The sequence below is a fragment of the Plectropomus leopardus genome, chromosome 1 (assembly GCF_008729295.1).
Source record: "Plectropomus leopardus isolate mb chromosome 1, YSFRI_Pleo_2.0, whole genome shotgun sequence".
NCBI classification, from domain to species: Eukaryota; Metazoa; Chordata; class Actinopteri; order Perciformes; family Serranidae; genus Plectropomus; species Plectropomus leopardus.
In genome coordinates, this window is record NC_056463.1 from 21,165,804 (window position 1) to 21,179,390 (window position 13,587).

A 13,587-nucleotide genomic window follows, 5' to 3' on the forward strand; every position below is an offset into this window, starting at 1 on the left:
GGGTGAACACAGTCCCTTCCAGAGGCTGTTGCAGTAACAATCTCTGGAACTCAATGAATGGTCTATTGTAGTGATATTCAATTTACGGCCTGCGGACCAAATCTGGCTCTTGATAGGGCACCATCTGGCCCTAAAACCATTTTCTAGTTCTCAGTAAAAATAAAATCTTTTGTATTGGTGAATCCAAATTAAGCCTTTAACCTTTTGTGCTGGAGTTTGTAAACAGATGTTTGGAGATAGTTTTGCAGTTGTTGAATGCGTATCAGTGTGACTTTAATTCATCAATCCTCTCAGTTTTCAGATTCTTCATTCAACGTGGAGGCATGTGAGAAAAAGAAAGTTTTCTTCAAGAATCCAGGGCAACAGTGGGTGAGTTATCAAAATACAAATGGTCATTTGGGGGATGAAGTTTGCTTTCAGTGGAAAGCATTATGACATACATAAACATACACAATACACCGCTGAGTTGGAGGTTTGGCTGGGCCTTGTTTGTTTAGTCGTTACACCAATAGGAACAGGATTATCAAGCATCTCAAATTACATTAAGGACATGTGCCAAAGGGCTTGCCCCTGATACCACCACTTTGCAGGTATCCTTACCAACCAGTCACAGTTTGTGCACTTACCACATATGAACATGTCTATTTGAGTTTGATGGACACAAAGCAAGCTTGGTCGCTGCAGCAATGGACAAAGATCTGTATTAACTCAGTCATTTATATTCTGTAAGAATTATCAGTTATTAGAGTCTGACTCCCTCTGGTGTTCACAGTGTGCCCCTGCTCCTCAGACAAACCATTCACTCTGTGGACGACATCTTAGTATTTACATACACCTTGAAAAGCTAAATGGAAAAGAGTAAAGGCAATAGGGAGTTACACACACACACTCACACAAGATGAATAGATAACTTAAAATCAGAGAACTGAAATCAAAATAGATAAATAAGTAAACAGAAGAATGTGGTACACGAAATAAAAGCAATCATGTCATCATACTCATATTTGTGGAGCCTAAAGTGATATATAGTGACGTATGTAATATAATAAAATATATTATATTAAACTTTTTTTTTTTTTTTTAAAAAAAGGAATCATCATTATCCACATTATAATCAGTACTAACTTTATCATCAGCAAGATTTAAGATCAGCACTGTGAAAAAAATTGGATCAGTCATTTTAATCTTGACTGTTGTGCAGAGGACAGAAAAAGTTCCTCCTACTCTCTTGTGTTTTTCTTTTTTTTTCCAAAATTGTTTGTAGTTTCAGTAGTTAACTACACACACAAAGCAATTTACCTACTGAAGTCATTATGCAAATATGCTACAAAATGTACTTAATTAATTAGAAATCTTGCGTACCACCATGAACCATAAACCATAACCCAGGGATACTCAACTTGCGTTGCATGGGGCCCCTTATACAAAATGACAGGAGGTCAGGAGCCAGTTGCAGCAGCCCCATTTAAATGTGTCTTGAGTTTTAGGATGTTCCTAGGATTTCAGGTTGGTTCTAAGATTGTGGGACATTCACAGGAATTTAGGACATTTCCAAGGTTTTAGGATATTGCTCCAATTTTAGGAAGTTTGTGGATTTTAGGACATGTCAAGGATTTTAGAACAAGTCTAGGATTTTAGGACATTTCTAGGACTGTAGAGATGTCCTGTCCAAGCCCCCAATGTCCAACACTGGCATTCTTTTTTTTTTTTTTTTTAAATTAAATATACAAGCAAGCTCTATTTTGATACTGTTTTATGCATTCTGGCACCTTAAGCATTTTTAAACTTCTGGTTTACTATTTACATGTAGTTTACTGGCTACAAGGCTTATTATGACAATAAATACAAATCAGACTGTGTATGAACTAAACACAGTGGTGTGAGTCGTAAGTATGTTTAAATATGACCAAGCTCTAAATGTTGAATTAACTTAAACTGAAACATATTAGTCCTAGCATCTCTCAGTTCTCTACCAATGCTATCGCTTTAACGGGACGGGCGGTGACGTTGGGACGGGGACACGGAGCAGAGAGCTGCCGCAGCTGGACCGACTCCCGCCCGGGACCAGAACACCGCCGGCCTACAGACCGACCGTCTGTTATCACCGTCAATCTGACACTTCAGCTCCCCAATCCGCCATGAGAGACTACTCCGCCACTCCGAGCAACGGAGGCGCCTGCATGCCGTGCTGCCAAGTTTGCGTCTTCGCCTTTACCGCATTTCTCATCGTTGCAGAGAGGACGGCGCGTGAGTCTTACCTGGGACACACATGAGCGCGCGCGCACACACACACTTAACCGACCTTACATGCCCCGATCACAAATAACGAAAACGTGTGTATCGTCATTAACGGTGTGATGGATGATTGTATGGTAGCGGCATGTGCGCATCCCTGCTGTGTGTTTTTTTGACTTTATTGGCGTGCGCGTGCATGTGGGTGCGTGCTACAGTGATGTGTGTCAAGGCTACAGCGGCTGGATGAGAGATGCTCGCATATTGTGGATGGGATATAGGGTTTGGGATTATTATGTGGTCTAAAATCTACAGCAATCTAACATACAAAGTTGGACATTTGTTTGGACTTGAGCGGCTGTCTGTCGCTGTGCTGTCATGAATAATAGAGTCAGAGTCTGCAGTCAGCACCAGTGCGCCTCTTTCCTATTTTTATACGCTGCATGTTATGAAATCCTGTATGCAGCAAAACTGCAGACTCATTCCAGAGTTTTATATAGTTCGTCTTTTAAACAGCTGTGTCATTACAGGGAGGTCTGTCCTGAAGAAAAACAAAGCGGAGCCATGTTGTCATATTTCAGCGCCCTTTTTTTTGGAGGTGCATGAATGGACGAGGGGATGGGCGTACCCCATTATGGGGCCTAGTCTGCCCGGGCAGCCCGCCCGCTCGGCAGCTGAAACGGTTCAGATTACATGTGTGAAGGGAGGGAGGCAGAGCTGCAGAGCTCAGTCCAGCAAGTGTGTGAAGAGGGGTCTGTGTGAGTGAGGAGAGGAAGCAGCACTCATGTTGTCAACTGCATGGGCGGATTTTGAGACACTGGGTCCCTGGGCACAGACATGCAAAAGGCACCACTGCCTCTCCTACATGAAAGCAAGACACACAGACTCTGTGGTGGTTTTCCCTCTGTTTGTTGTTGTTTTGCATCTGTCTTAAGTTGCATCGTTTGTGATTTTGTGTCTCTTTGAGGTCATTTTTTTTGTCTCTCTGTGGTTGATTTGTGCATTTTTGTAGTTGTTTTGGGTCTGTTTGCAATTCCTTTGCATCTCTTTGTGGTCTTTCTGTGCCTCTTTGTGGACATTTTGAGTTTCACCCTGGTAGGTATTTGTGGATGAGGGCCCCTGACAATTTTGGCCCCTGGGCACTGTGCCCTGTAGGTCTGTTCAGTAACCCATGCATTGATGGGATGCAGGAGGTCATAAAAAAAGTGTGGGCACTCACAAAATGCAAAATGCTCTTTGTTCTGGCCGACTGATCAAATGCTGTTGGCCTGATGTAAACACTTCTATTATAAGCACTGCAGCATGAGCAGCATTGTACAAAATACTGCCAGTCTGCTGTTTACACTGGGCTACACACACAGTTATAGTCATGAGTTACAATATGAAGAGATGCTGGCCTCACCTTGCTGGCCACCAAGCGTATCCAGCGACTACAAGTCTGTGTGTATGCATAGTTCGAATTACGGGGGAGCTAAGGGGAGCCCGGCTCCCCTCCTGTAATACATCCATGTGCCACACATTTTATGCATGTGACATGTTTTAGGAGTGGTGTGCACTGGAAAATGGGGTTCCCCTGAGAGCCACCGTGTAAATCGAACCCTGTGCGTATGTGTGTGTTACGAAGAAACTGACGTCATGGCAGTGTCGCATGGCGTCGCTACGATGACCAGCTACAACGAGGCAATACTATCTTCTAATGGAAACCGACTCCCAGAAAAGTACCCAATACCAAAAGCGAGTAGAGTAGAGTAGAGTAGAGCCGGTACCCTGTAGTGGAAATGCGCCATTAGAGATGCAACAGTGACACTGCTAATGTGATGTATGAAGTTGATTTGTTTCATGGTCTTGCAATTTTGTGTGCAGATAAAAATTTTCCAAACATGCACAATGTGATTTATCTGTTTATCTCTATATTTTCATAATTCAAACCGTATTATGCTTTTCTGTTGCATCAGCAGCCACAGACTCAGCTGACAGCAACAGCTTACATCCACTGGCACATTATGAGACAGCGGTTCCCTGGGCACAGATATGAAAAAGTCCCCACCACCTCCCCTACACAGGAGCGAGACACCGACTTTGTGGTGGTTTTGTGTCTTTTTGGTCTTTATGAATCTTTTTTGTAGTTTTCGGATTCTTTTAGGCAATTTTATATCTCTGTTGGGTAACTTTGTGTAGTTTTTGGCCATTTTGTGTTTCTTGTGGTTAATGTGTGTCTAATTGAGAGCATTTTGGCTCTTTGAGGTAATTTTTATGTCTTTTTCAGTCATTATGTGTCACTTGGTATTCATTTTGTACCTCCTTATTGTTGTTGTTGGTCTCTTTGTGGTTGTTTTATTTAAGATTAAGGCAATTTTGGTTCTATTTTAGTTGTTTTGTGTCCCTTTGAGGCCATTTCGTGTCTTTTTTGGTCATTTTGTGTCTCTTTGTAGTCATATTATGTTTCTCTGCTGTGGTTTTGCACCTGCTTGTGGTCTTTTTGTGTCACTTTGTAGTAATTTGGTGTCTCCTTGTGGTAGTTTTCAGTCTCTTCCTGGTCAGTACTTGTTAATTTCAGTAACATCTTGCAGTTGAAGGCCAGAAGGGCCCTAGTCATTCTGGGCCCCTATGCCTGTGCCTGGTTGGCCCATTCAGTAATCCATTTATGCTTCCTTACTGATTACAAATAAAAGAACCACACAGTGTATCTGTTCCATTATAATGAATTTTAACCACTGCTCTGAGTGCTTTTATGAATCAGTATTGTGGCACTCCAGTCTAGTCTGGTCAATGTAAGCATTTGTTTGTGATTTTAGACTGACTATACATGAATGTTTCCCCTTCTTTCCCCAGTGATCTATTGCTTTGTGTACTATCTGTGGGTGGGTCACAACTACTGCTATGCCTATCTTGCTGGCTTCACTGCACTGTTCCTGCTGCCAGGTGAGACAATAACAACATATCAGCCTTAATTTACATTAGATTAGATATAGAAATGTTTCATTTATATTTGTTCTGTGTTTCCCAGGTTGGGCTCCTCAGTGGCTCAGTTATCTGTGGTACCTGTCAGATGGACGCATCCGCAGGAAGTCTCTCACCTGGACACACATACTGCACCTGGGGATCTTCAAAAGGTGAGCCAACCTTGCATATGCGCATCTCTTTGTGTGTGTGAATGACGCCAGTGTCAAATCGAAAACTTGTTGAACAGGGACAGTTCACAGTAAAAGTCAGACAAATTGAGCATTTGTTTGTTTGATGATTATGATGAAAATGGTGTTTATGTGTACTATGATGGCATTTCCTTTGTCTCTCTTGTTTCTTTCTCTATCAATTTATCCTTCGCATTGCCTCCCCTCCCTCCACCTCTGACCTCCGCAGGCTGTGGGAGTGCATGTGTCTGCCGGATGAGGATGTGTACGGTGAGATCATGCAGCAGGCTGATGTATCTGCCTTGCGTCTGTTCGAGGCGTTGGTGGTCACCCTCCCTGAGACGCTGCTGCAGACCTATGTGCTCATCTGCACTGATATAGGAATCAAATCTCCAGGTATGGAGAGACTGGAAATGTGAAAAGCATGTATGCAAAGTGGCATGTATAGTGTTGTGTGTGTGTTAGTGACAGTATGTACAGCGCGTGTTGAAACATTTAAATGTAAATGAATCATATCTGAAATAAACTGTGGCCCTGTAGACCATGGCTGCAGACAACTCCATGAGAGATCTACATAACATAATGATACGAAAATGCTGGCTAAAGGGTTATAACTTAAATATGAAATGAAAGGGGTTGCTCATAGAAATTAAACCTTACCACCTGAGTCTGTAGCTCCCCTTGGCTTTACACAGCTTTTTAGATGGTTTCAGCTGCTCGAACAGCAACTTTAATGTTTTGGTTCACTCTCACTGCTGGCATAGTGTCCTCTTCACTACTGACCCATTAGTGCGATGCTGGAAAATGTATTATTTAATCATGAGAGAGCTGGGTCTTCTAATGGCCTGTATTATCTTGCTGTAGAACAACTCAAGACTTTAAGTTGACTGTGAGTTGTGCTTTCAGCATAGACAGATCAAATATAAAAGTATAGTGTAATTTAAAAGATAAAAGATCAAATAATGTTGATGTTCACCAACTCTGCAGTTCCATTCAGTTAATATCAGTGTCTCTGATCATTATTTTAGTTTAACAGTCCACAAGTTTATTGTTTTTGTTCAGTCTGACTGCTCTTATAACTGTAAAGTTAACAACTAGCTGATGAACACAGTACCAGAAATTTCCCTCAGGAGATGAAGAGAGGTGGCCAGAAACACGACTCCAAATGAATGCTACTGTTGCTCTCTGTCTACTTGATGTGAGCAACAACTCTATTTGGTAATAATATGTTAAATATTATGTTTTCAGATAGTTCTGCTGCCCCCAAGTGGCCCAAAATAAAACAATAAGTGCTTTTTTAAATTTAGTCAATTTATCTACCATCTATGTCCAGTGTGCACGTGCAGACTTATATCTTTTGTAAGAAGTATTACAGTGTATAAGAGTGTTAGCATTTCTTCTCTATCTGTCTTCTCCCTCCCCCGTCCAGCCTCAGTGTGTTTTGTGGTGTGTTTGTTATCTCTGGCCTGGGCCTTGGTCCTCTACGCCAGAGCCTGTTCACTCATCAGACCAGGACACCTACAGATGACCCCCGCTGCCATTCTCTGTAGACTTCTGTGGAGGGTAGGCGAATTTCACCACTTAACTGCCAGAATAAATATAGCATCGCATGTTTCTGCAAACCGTGGATATGTTACATTTGTTTGTTTCATGTGTAGCAGATAAGTTGAAAATTAACATATCAGTAATCAATTTTAAGTTGTGACCACTCAGCGGTTAATAAATGACTAGGTAGTGCACAAAAAAAACTTGGTTAGAGTTACGAAAACATCATGTTTTGGCTAAATATCCTTCCTCTGTAGCTACAAATACATCTGGACATTTCCAGAACTGTGGTTACAAAATACACACTTTTGTTAGGTGTCACACAACCCATCTCCTCTCCTCAGGCATATTTATATGCCTGTGTTTGGCTTTGTTTGCGTGACAGCTATATTTTCTCTGTCTGCAGGTCAGTATGTTGGGATCTCGATTTGCTGTTCTCATGCTCTTCACACGCATCTTCAAGCAATGGATCCTGGGAGTCATGGGTAAGTCCTGACTTTTTTATCCTGACAACAGTCAGACACATTTTCTACATTTTCTTAGTGAGAACATCCTGTTATAGTTCACCTCCTCCAGTCTAGTGTGTTTATGTATTAAGGTTGAATATTAAATTGGTTTTGTGTGTGTGTGTGTGTGTGTGTGTGTGTGTGTGTGTGTGTGTGTGCGTGTGCGTGCGTGCATGTCTGTGTCTGTGTGTTTGTGTGCGTGCATCAGGTGTGCACTGGCTGGGTGCAACTTTCTGGATGGTGTCTCAGCAGACCGACATCATACGTTCAACTAGTCGATGGAGAATCTTTAACCTTGCTCTGGGAGCCATTCACATCTTCCTTTTCCTCAATGTGAAGTACGGTCAATCCAGATACCGCATGGCTGGATTCTACCTGGTATGTGTGTGTGCATGTGTGTGTTTGTGTGTACGTGTGTGCGCATGTGTGTGTGTTTGTGTGTACGTGTGTATGCCTGTGTGCCCTGTGACAGGGCCACTGACAACAACAGAAACACCTGCACACATCTGAGAACCTAAAAAAACCAAAACAAACAAACAAACAAACAAAACATTGATTTGGGCAAAACAACAGATTACGAGGTAAAGAATATATGCAATCTAACTTTAGAATTTCATGCATTCCCACTGCAAGTAAATTTGCGAGCAAAAATTTGAATAAAAGTGTCCACCAGATGGCATATGTTACATCCTGATAATGCAGCAGTTGAATTAATGTCAATAGATAGATATACAGTAAGATGAATAAAAAAAACTACAAGACTTAAAAGTTCAATGGGAGAAAAATATTAGTTTCAGATGCGTTAAAAAGGTAACAATCTTCCTGTGTTTCTGTTTATTCTTCTTCAGGCCATGTTCATAGAGAACGCTTTTCTTCTTTTGGCTTCCTCGTGGATGTTTTCCATCGTGTCCTGGGATACTGTGGGAATACCAGCTGCAGTGTTCTGTAGCTTCCTCATCGGTGAGACACACAGCGACCCTTTATAACAGTCTACAGACATGCTAGTGGCTCCATTAGGTTGTACTAAAGGCAGATATGGGCCATATTCTGCCACATTTGACGTACTGGAAATGAAAAAGGGTTGCAATGTCAGAATTTTTTTGTGGCAATCCATCAAGTAGATATTAAGATATATTCCAGGTCAAGTAAAAATGTCAAGCTGTTGGGGGTGTGACAGAAAAAGTCACGGGATCACCAAAGTCCACAGGATTCACCTCCAGGATTCACAACTTTACATGATATATGTATATAGAGTACATAGATATAAGTGCAACTGCAACTTTTTAGATCTTTAAACTTTTGGACACACTTGCACGTCTCCATTTCACATCCTCCCTGTTTCTCACCTATTTATTTGTTCCTCTCTCTCTCTCTCCAGGGGTGATAGCGTTGGTGCTCTACTATCGTTTCCTGCACCCTAAGTCCTTTGAGATTTTCCAGAGTATTCGCCACAGAGGGATAGGTGGGGCCTGCGCGGAGCGTGGATCAACATTGTCACTGGAGGAGAAAGTTACACCCACTTTCCATCGCCATGCAACATTGTCTGGTCTGGTTATTGTTTATTGTTTATTCAAAGATTCCCATTAGAAGCACATGAATGTGCCTCTAGTTTTCCTGGGCTTTTGCACATTGAAAAACAATACATACATAAAATTAGAGTGCAGACAAATTAAGATATAAAACCAATCTGAATGCTAGACAAGAAAAAAAGATCTAATAATAGTCTAAGCAATGCAATTAGACATATCAACAAAAAGAGTAAAACACCTACAGACATAAAGTGATAATAAAGCAATAATATGGCAAACAGACTAAACAGATAAATATATGACCAATTAATATTAAATACCTACCTACCTATTATTTTAATGTTTGTGGTTGTTAATTAAATCAGGAGGCGGGACTCTCATGGATCTACCTATCCAGTGGGAGGGCTGGAAACATCACCACTGGCTGCTGATTCGCTTGGCCATGAAGACAGGGGATGTGACTAAGATCTGGTCGTCATATGGCGAAGGGGGACTGGCCGGACTGATGGGTCTGTCCGAAGAAGTTCACTCCCCGGATGAGCCTCGTGTCCCTCTGGTTTGTTACATGCCTGTTTTTGAATGTCATGCTAAGAAGAGCTATGCTAAACTAAAGATTGAATGTCTGCTTCCAAACCCGTCCTTCCTGACATGCAGCCTAACATGTGATGTCTTTGAACATAAAAGGGTTTCTGTCTCTTATTTGTGCTGTGATTTGTCAGGCTCCACTTCAGCCGCAGATTCCTCAGATCTCACAGCCTCAACTAGCTCCTCAACCAGCTCCACCACAGGTGAGTGAGTCTCCACAGGCAGGATCTTTGATCTCAGATTTACAGCAGAGTTATACTTTAAGCCACTATGTGAAGGATTTGACAATGCAGACGTATGAGCGCATGTTTCTACAAACACATGCTATTAGATTATTTATAAAAGATTCTACTATAATCCCTTGAAATGTTACAGTGATTTTAAGATTCTTGTTCATGTGTAAAAAATTAATGCTCAGTCCCTCAGGTTTAACTGTCTGTCTGATCCACAGGTTAAAGAGGTGATCCAGCCTCCAAAGCCAGCTCCGTCCACTGTAATAGCCAGACCAGTGAGAAAAGCTCCGCCTGCAACAATCCAGGATATAAGAAGTTTCCCAGAGATCATCCCAGTCCAGGAGGTCATCCCTGAAGAAAGTGCAGAGGACGAGTCCAGCGCTGCGCCATCAGAAAAAGGTTGGATTCCCAATAAACACTGAACCCTGCAGGTCCACACACACACACAAACACAAACACAAACACAGACACATACACAATATCCACAGACACGGTTTGTTACACTGTTTGTTACACAAATGCTAACTTCTGTATTGCAGACCAGCAAACAGCTCATTTATTATGACCTGAGCCATCAGCATGAAGATGGAGTGAGCATTTTAAGGTTTCATTTATTATTGACCTTTGACAAGGCTTTGTTTGAATACTTTGACAGTAAAACAGCCTGTTTTGATTTTGCGTTATCTATGATCACACAGTGAGATCAGACTTTAAACCTGAAATAACTGTTTTTTTTGGCCACATTGTTGTAGCAAAAAAAAGCCATAAACATTGACATGGCATCACTATAAAGGTGATATAGCAAACTTATAAGTACATTTACCTATTTACACATCCAGCACATATGGAGAAACACCACCATTAATTTGAGTCCAATATTCACTCCCGCTCTATGTTCTTGTAGTCACCACCAACTCCTGAGGGAAATATCTGTCTCTTCAGCTGCAAAATGCTCCACTATGTTCCCCAGATAGACTAATTGTGCCTGTGAAGCATAGAGTTGGGTTTTAAAGAACCTTTTTTCATTGAAAACAGCAGTCTCCTCCAGCTGAAATTGTCAAAAGAGTGAAACAGAAGAGTGAAGTTGTGAGCCGCAGAGAAAAGCAAAAAGCTGAAAGAACTGTAAAGCTCTGAGAGGAACTATCTTGTGGGTTCAGCGCTAACTTTCACAATCAAGTAATTGTTATCCATTGTTAATGAAATTGATTATAGCTGTTTAAATTTGGTAATTTGAGACATTTATTCACATGCAAAGTGAGGAAATAGTATTGCTGCTGCACAAATATGTTTTTGGAGCGACACTCACAACTATGCACTTTTTGGTCACACATACATAGTTCATAACATTGCTGTTTTACCTAATCTTTTAATCTTAACAATTAAATGTGAATGCTAAATAGTGGCATAGGTGTTTGTTTTTCAGTCTTTGCTATAGGAAAACAAGCATAGATTTGTGGTAAGCATCCATTCACATGTATTTGTTGCCCTTTTAATTTCTGAACGTTATACTACAAATCCTTTGTAGCCATTGTACCTCATGCATGGTATTACCTGTAGGCGATGTGTACTGTTTTAAAAACACTTTTAAATTGATATAATTTCATCCTCAAAGGTGACGAGGAGTTTCAGAGTGCTGCCTATGGCTCGCCAACACCTTCATCTCAACCAGGCAGCCTCCGCCATGTCGACAGCAACGCTGCGTCCTTGACTGAAGCTTCGTCCTCCGTTGGTTCCCTGGACATCAAGACTCCTGGCTGGTCACCTGAACGACGCTCTCCTCTCCTGATTAGTTCCCCAGATAGAAAACCATCGCTCCCTGCCGAGTCTAGCACCACACTGTACTTCAGCGCAGATGCTCAGTCTCCGTCCAGTGGGAGCTATCTTGGCTGGGGCTCCGAGCTGTCGCCCATCTCCACCTACAGAAGTCCGTACCGGATCAGGGAGGCTCGATTTGTCACATCCACCCCACGGCTGGAGCCTCGATCTGAAAGTCCAGGTCCGTCCCCTGTTGTTATCATCCCCGCCACTCCTGGCACAACACCAGGCCCCACCCCAGGAGGCAGCCCTGGAGTGTCGACCCCTACCGCTTCAACTCCTGCTGCTTCAACACCTGCTGCTTCAACTCCTGCTGCTTCAACCGCTGCATCGACTCCTGGTGCCACTACACCCGTTACTCCAATCATTCCACTCACTCCAGTCATCTCCCACGCTCGCAAACAGCTGGTCCAGTTTGTGGACACCAGAGAGAGAATGGTGTAGGGAAGATGGGAGTTAAGGGGAACAATAACTGGGTGGGCAGTGGTGTCTTTTTTTAGTTTAGCGGGTAAAGATTGAAGATTCATGCATTAACTAACTCGGGGAAGGCTTCGTGTGGAGTTTAGGGGTCTTTTCAGATCAGCTTATTTAAATCAGTCATGGACGGTACACAATATGAATTATTATTCATCTTTTTACCCTGACATGCAGATGCAAGAGTCAAATTTGCAGAAATATAGGATAGCACAGGAAGCAGCACTACACTGTAAAATCTGACAAGTTGATCGTACTTAAAATAATCATGGAAACCAACTGCCTTGAAAAAGGATAGGAAATGCATCTATTCCTTTTTTTTATCTAACTATCAAGTTTACTCAAAATTTAGCTATATTTACTTAATTTTGTGAAGCAACTAAATAATGACAATTGCAATTACCTTGTTTTTTCTAAGTGTTAGCAACTTCAGTAAACCAGGTTATGCTGACTAAACTTGATCATGACAAAGAGGATTTTGCCAATGGTGAAAATAGACCTGCAGGTCCTGTTTTGTTAACAAGTTTAAGAATATACAAATATGACTGTCTAGTTTGCAGCCAGCAGAATACAGACATATAGCACAGTAAACTTGCTAAAACTTAGAAAGATTGATTTAATTAAACTAATTTTAAAATCATTTTTAAGTTGCAACAACATCTCAAGAACAATTTTAAATGTAACACTTTATGGTAGATATAAAGTAAACATACATTAACATTAATAGTTATGTTTTCTTACATTTTTCAAGGCAATTGGTCGCCTACATTTTCAAGTAAAATCAGCTTGTCAGATTTTACAGTCTTGCAGCATGTGGTTGGTTGGGGTGCTTGCAGGGAGGAGGCTGTGATAGTATGAGACTCCTCACATGCTGCTGAGAAAAAAAGCGAAAGGGAAGCATCAGGTGAGCATCAGGCCAGGCACGTAATTGTCTGATATCTACCAAGGCCACCAGAGGAGTTATCAGTAACAAAAACGGATCTACAAGGTAATCAGCCTTTTCAAACGGGGGACATTTTTTTATTTTCTTTAAAAGTATTTGATGAAAAGAAATATCACTATCCTCTTTAGAGAAGAAGTAAACACACATCAAACGAAAACACAGATACACAGGTGCTAATAAAGGTGGGGCATCACTTTCATTTATTCAGATAAACCCTCTCACTTGCTCATTTTTAATCATTAGAAATTTACCTCAGAAAACTTTATGCAGATTCGATTAGGTTTATGTCAGCCAATGTCATCAGCTGAAATTACTAATTGTTGAAAAAATAATCCTAATTATGATGATATTGGAATTATGAGTTGAAGTGAGCTGTTTAATTAAACTAGTTTACAAACACCAAACATGCTGAATCTCTTGTAACGCCACTCGCCAATGCCTCTAATCTTACATTGGTGAGTCAGATACAACGTAACCAATTTTCTGTCATGAATTATAAAAATACTGCAGACCTAATGTAAATCCAGTACCTTCAAAGGCTTTAATGCTTGCAAGAGCTGAACATTATTATTTATTTATTCTTTCTTACAAAAC

The 13,587-nt window shown here is 41.3% G+C and overlaps 1 protein-coding gene across 1 annotated transcript; it reads left to right on the forward strand.

Annotated features, from left to right (window-relative positions):
- Nucleotides 1–2,035: 2,035 nt before the first annotated feature.
- Nucleotides 2,036–12,020, forward strand: xkr5b (XK related 5b). Its single transcript, XM_042490261.1, has 13 exons — nucleotides 2,036–2,247; nucleotides 5,065–5,154; nucleotides 5,240–5,345; nucleotides 5,593–5,759; nucleotides 6,793–6,926; nucleotides 7,315–7,393; nucleotides 7,623–7,792; nucleotides 8,263–8,374; nucleotides 8,793–8,960; nucleotides 9,309–9,499; nucleotides 9,663–9,731; nucleotides 9,980–10,160; nucleotides 11,374–12,020. The coding sequence occupies exons 1-13, from the start codon at nucleotides 2,139–2,141 to the stop codon at nucleotides 12,018–12,020; spliced, it is 2,223 nt and encodes a 740-aa protein (XP_042346195.1). The 5' UTR covers nucleotides 2,036–2,138.
- Nucleotides 12,021–13,587: the final 1,567 nt, after the last annotated feature.

Excerpts from the sequence above, each read along its gene's own strand:
- xkr5b (XM_042490261.1), top strand. The coding sequence starts at position 2,139 with ATGAGAGACTACTCCGCCACTCCGAGCAACGGAGGCGCCTGCATGCCG. Across the intron at positions 8,375-8,792 it reads GTTCTGTAGCTTCCTCATCG|GGGTGATAGCGTTGGTGCTC; the intron begins GTGAGACACACA and ends CTCTCTCTCCAG. Across the intron at positions 9,732-9,979 it reads CTCAACCAGCTCCACCACAG|GTTAAAGAGGTGATCCAGCC; the intron begins GTGAGTGAGTCT and ends TCTGATCCACAG.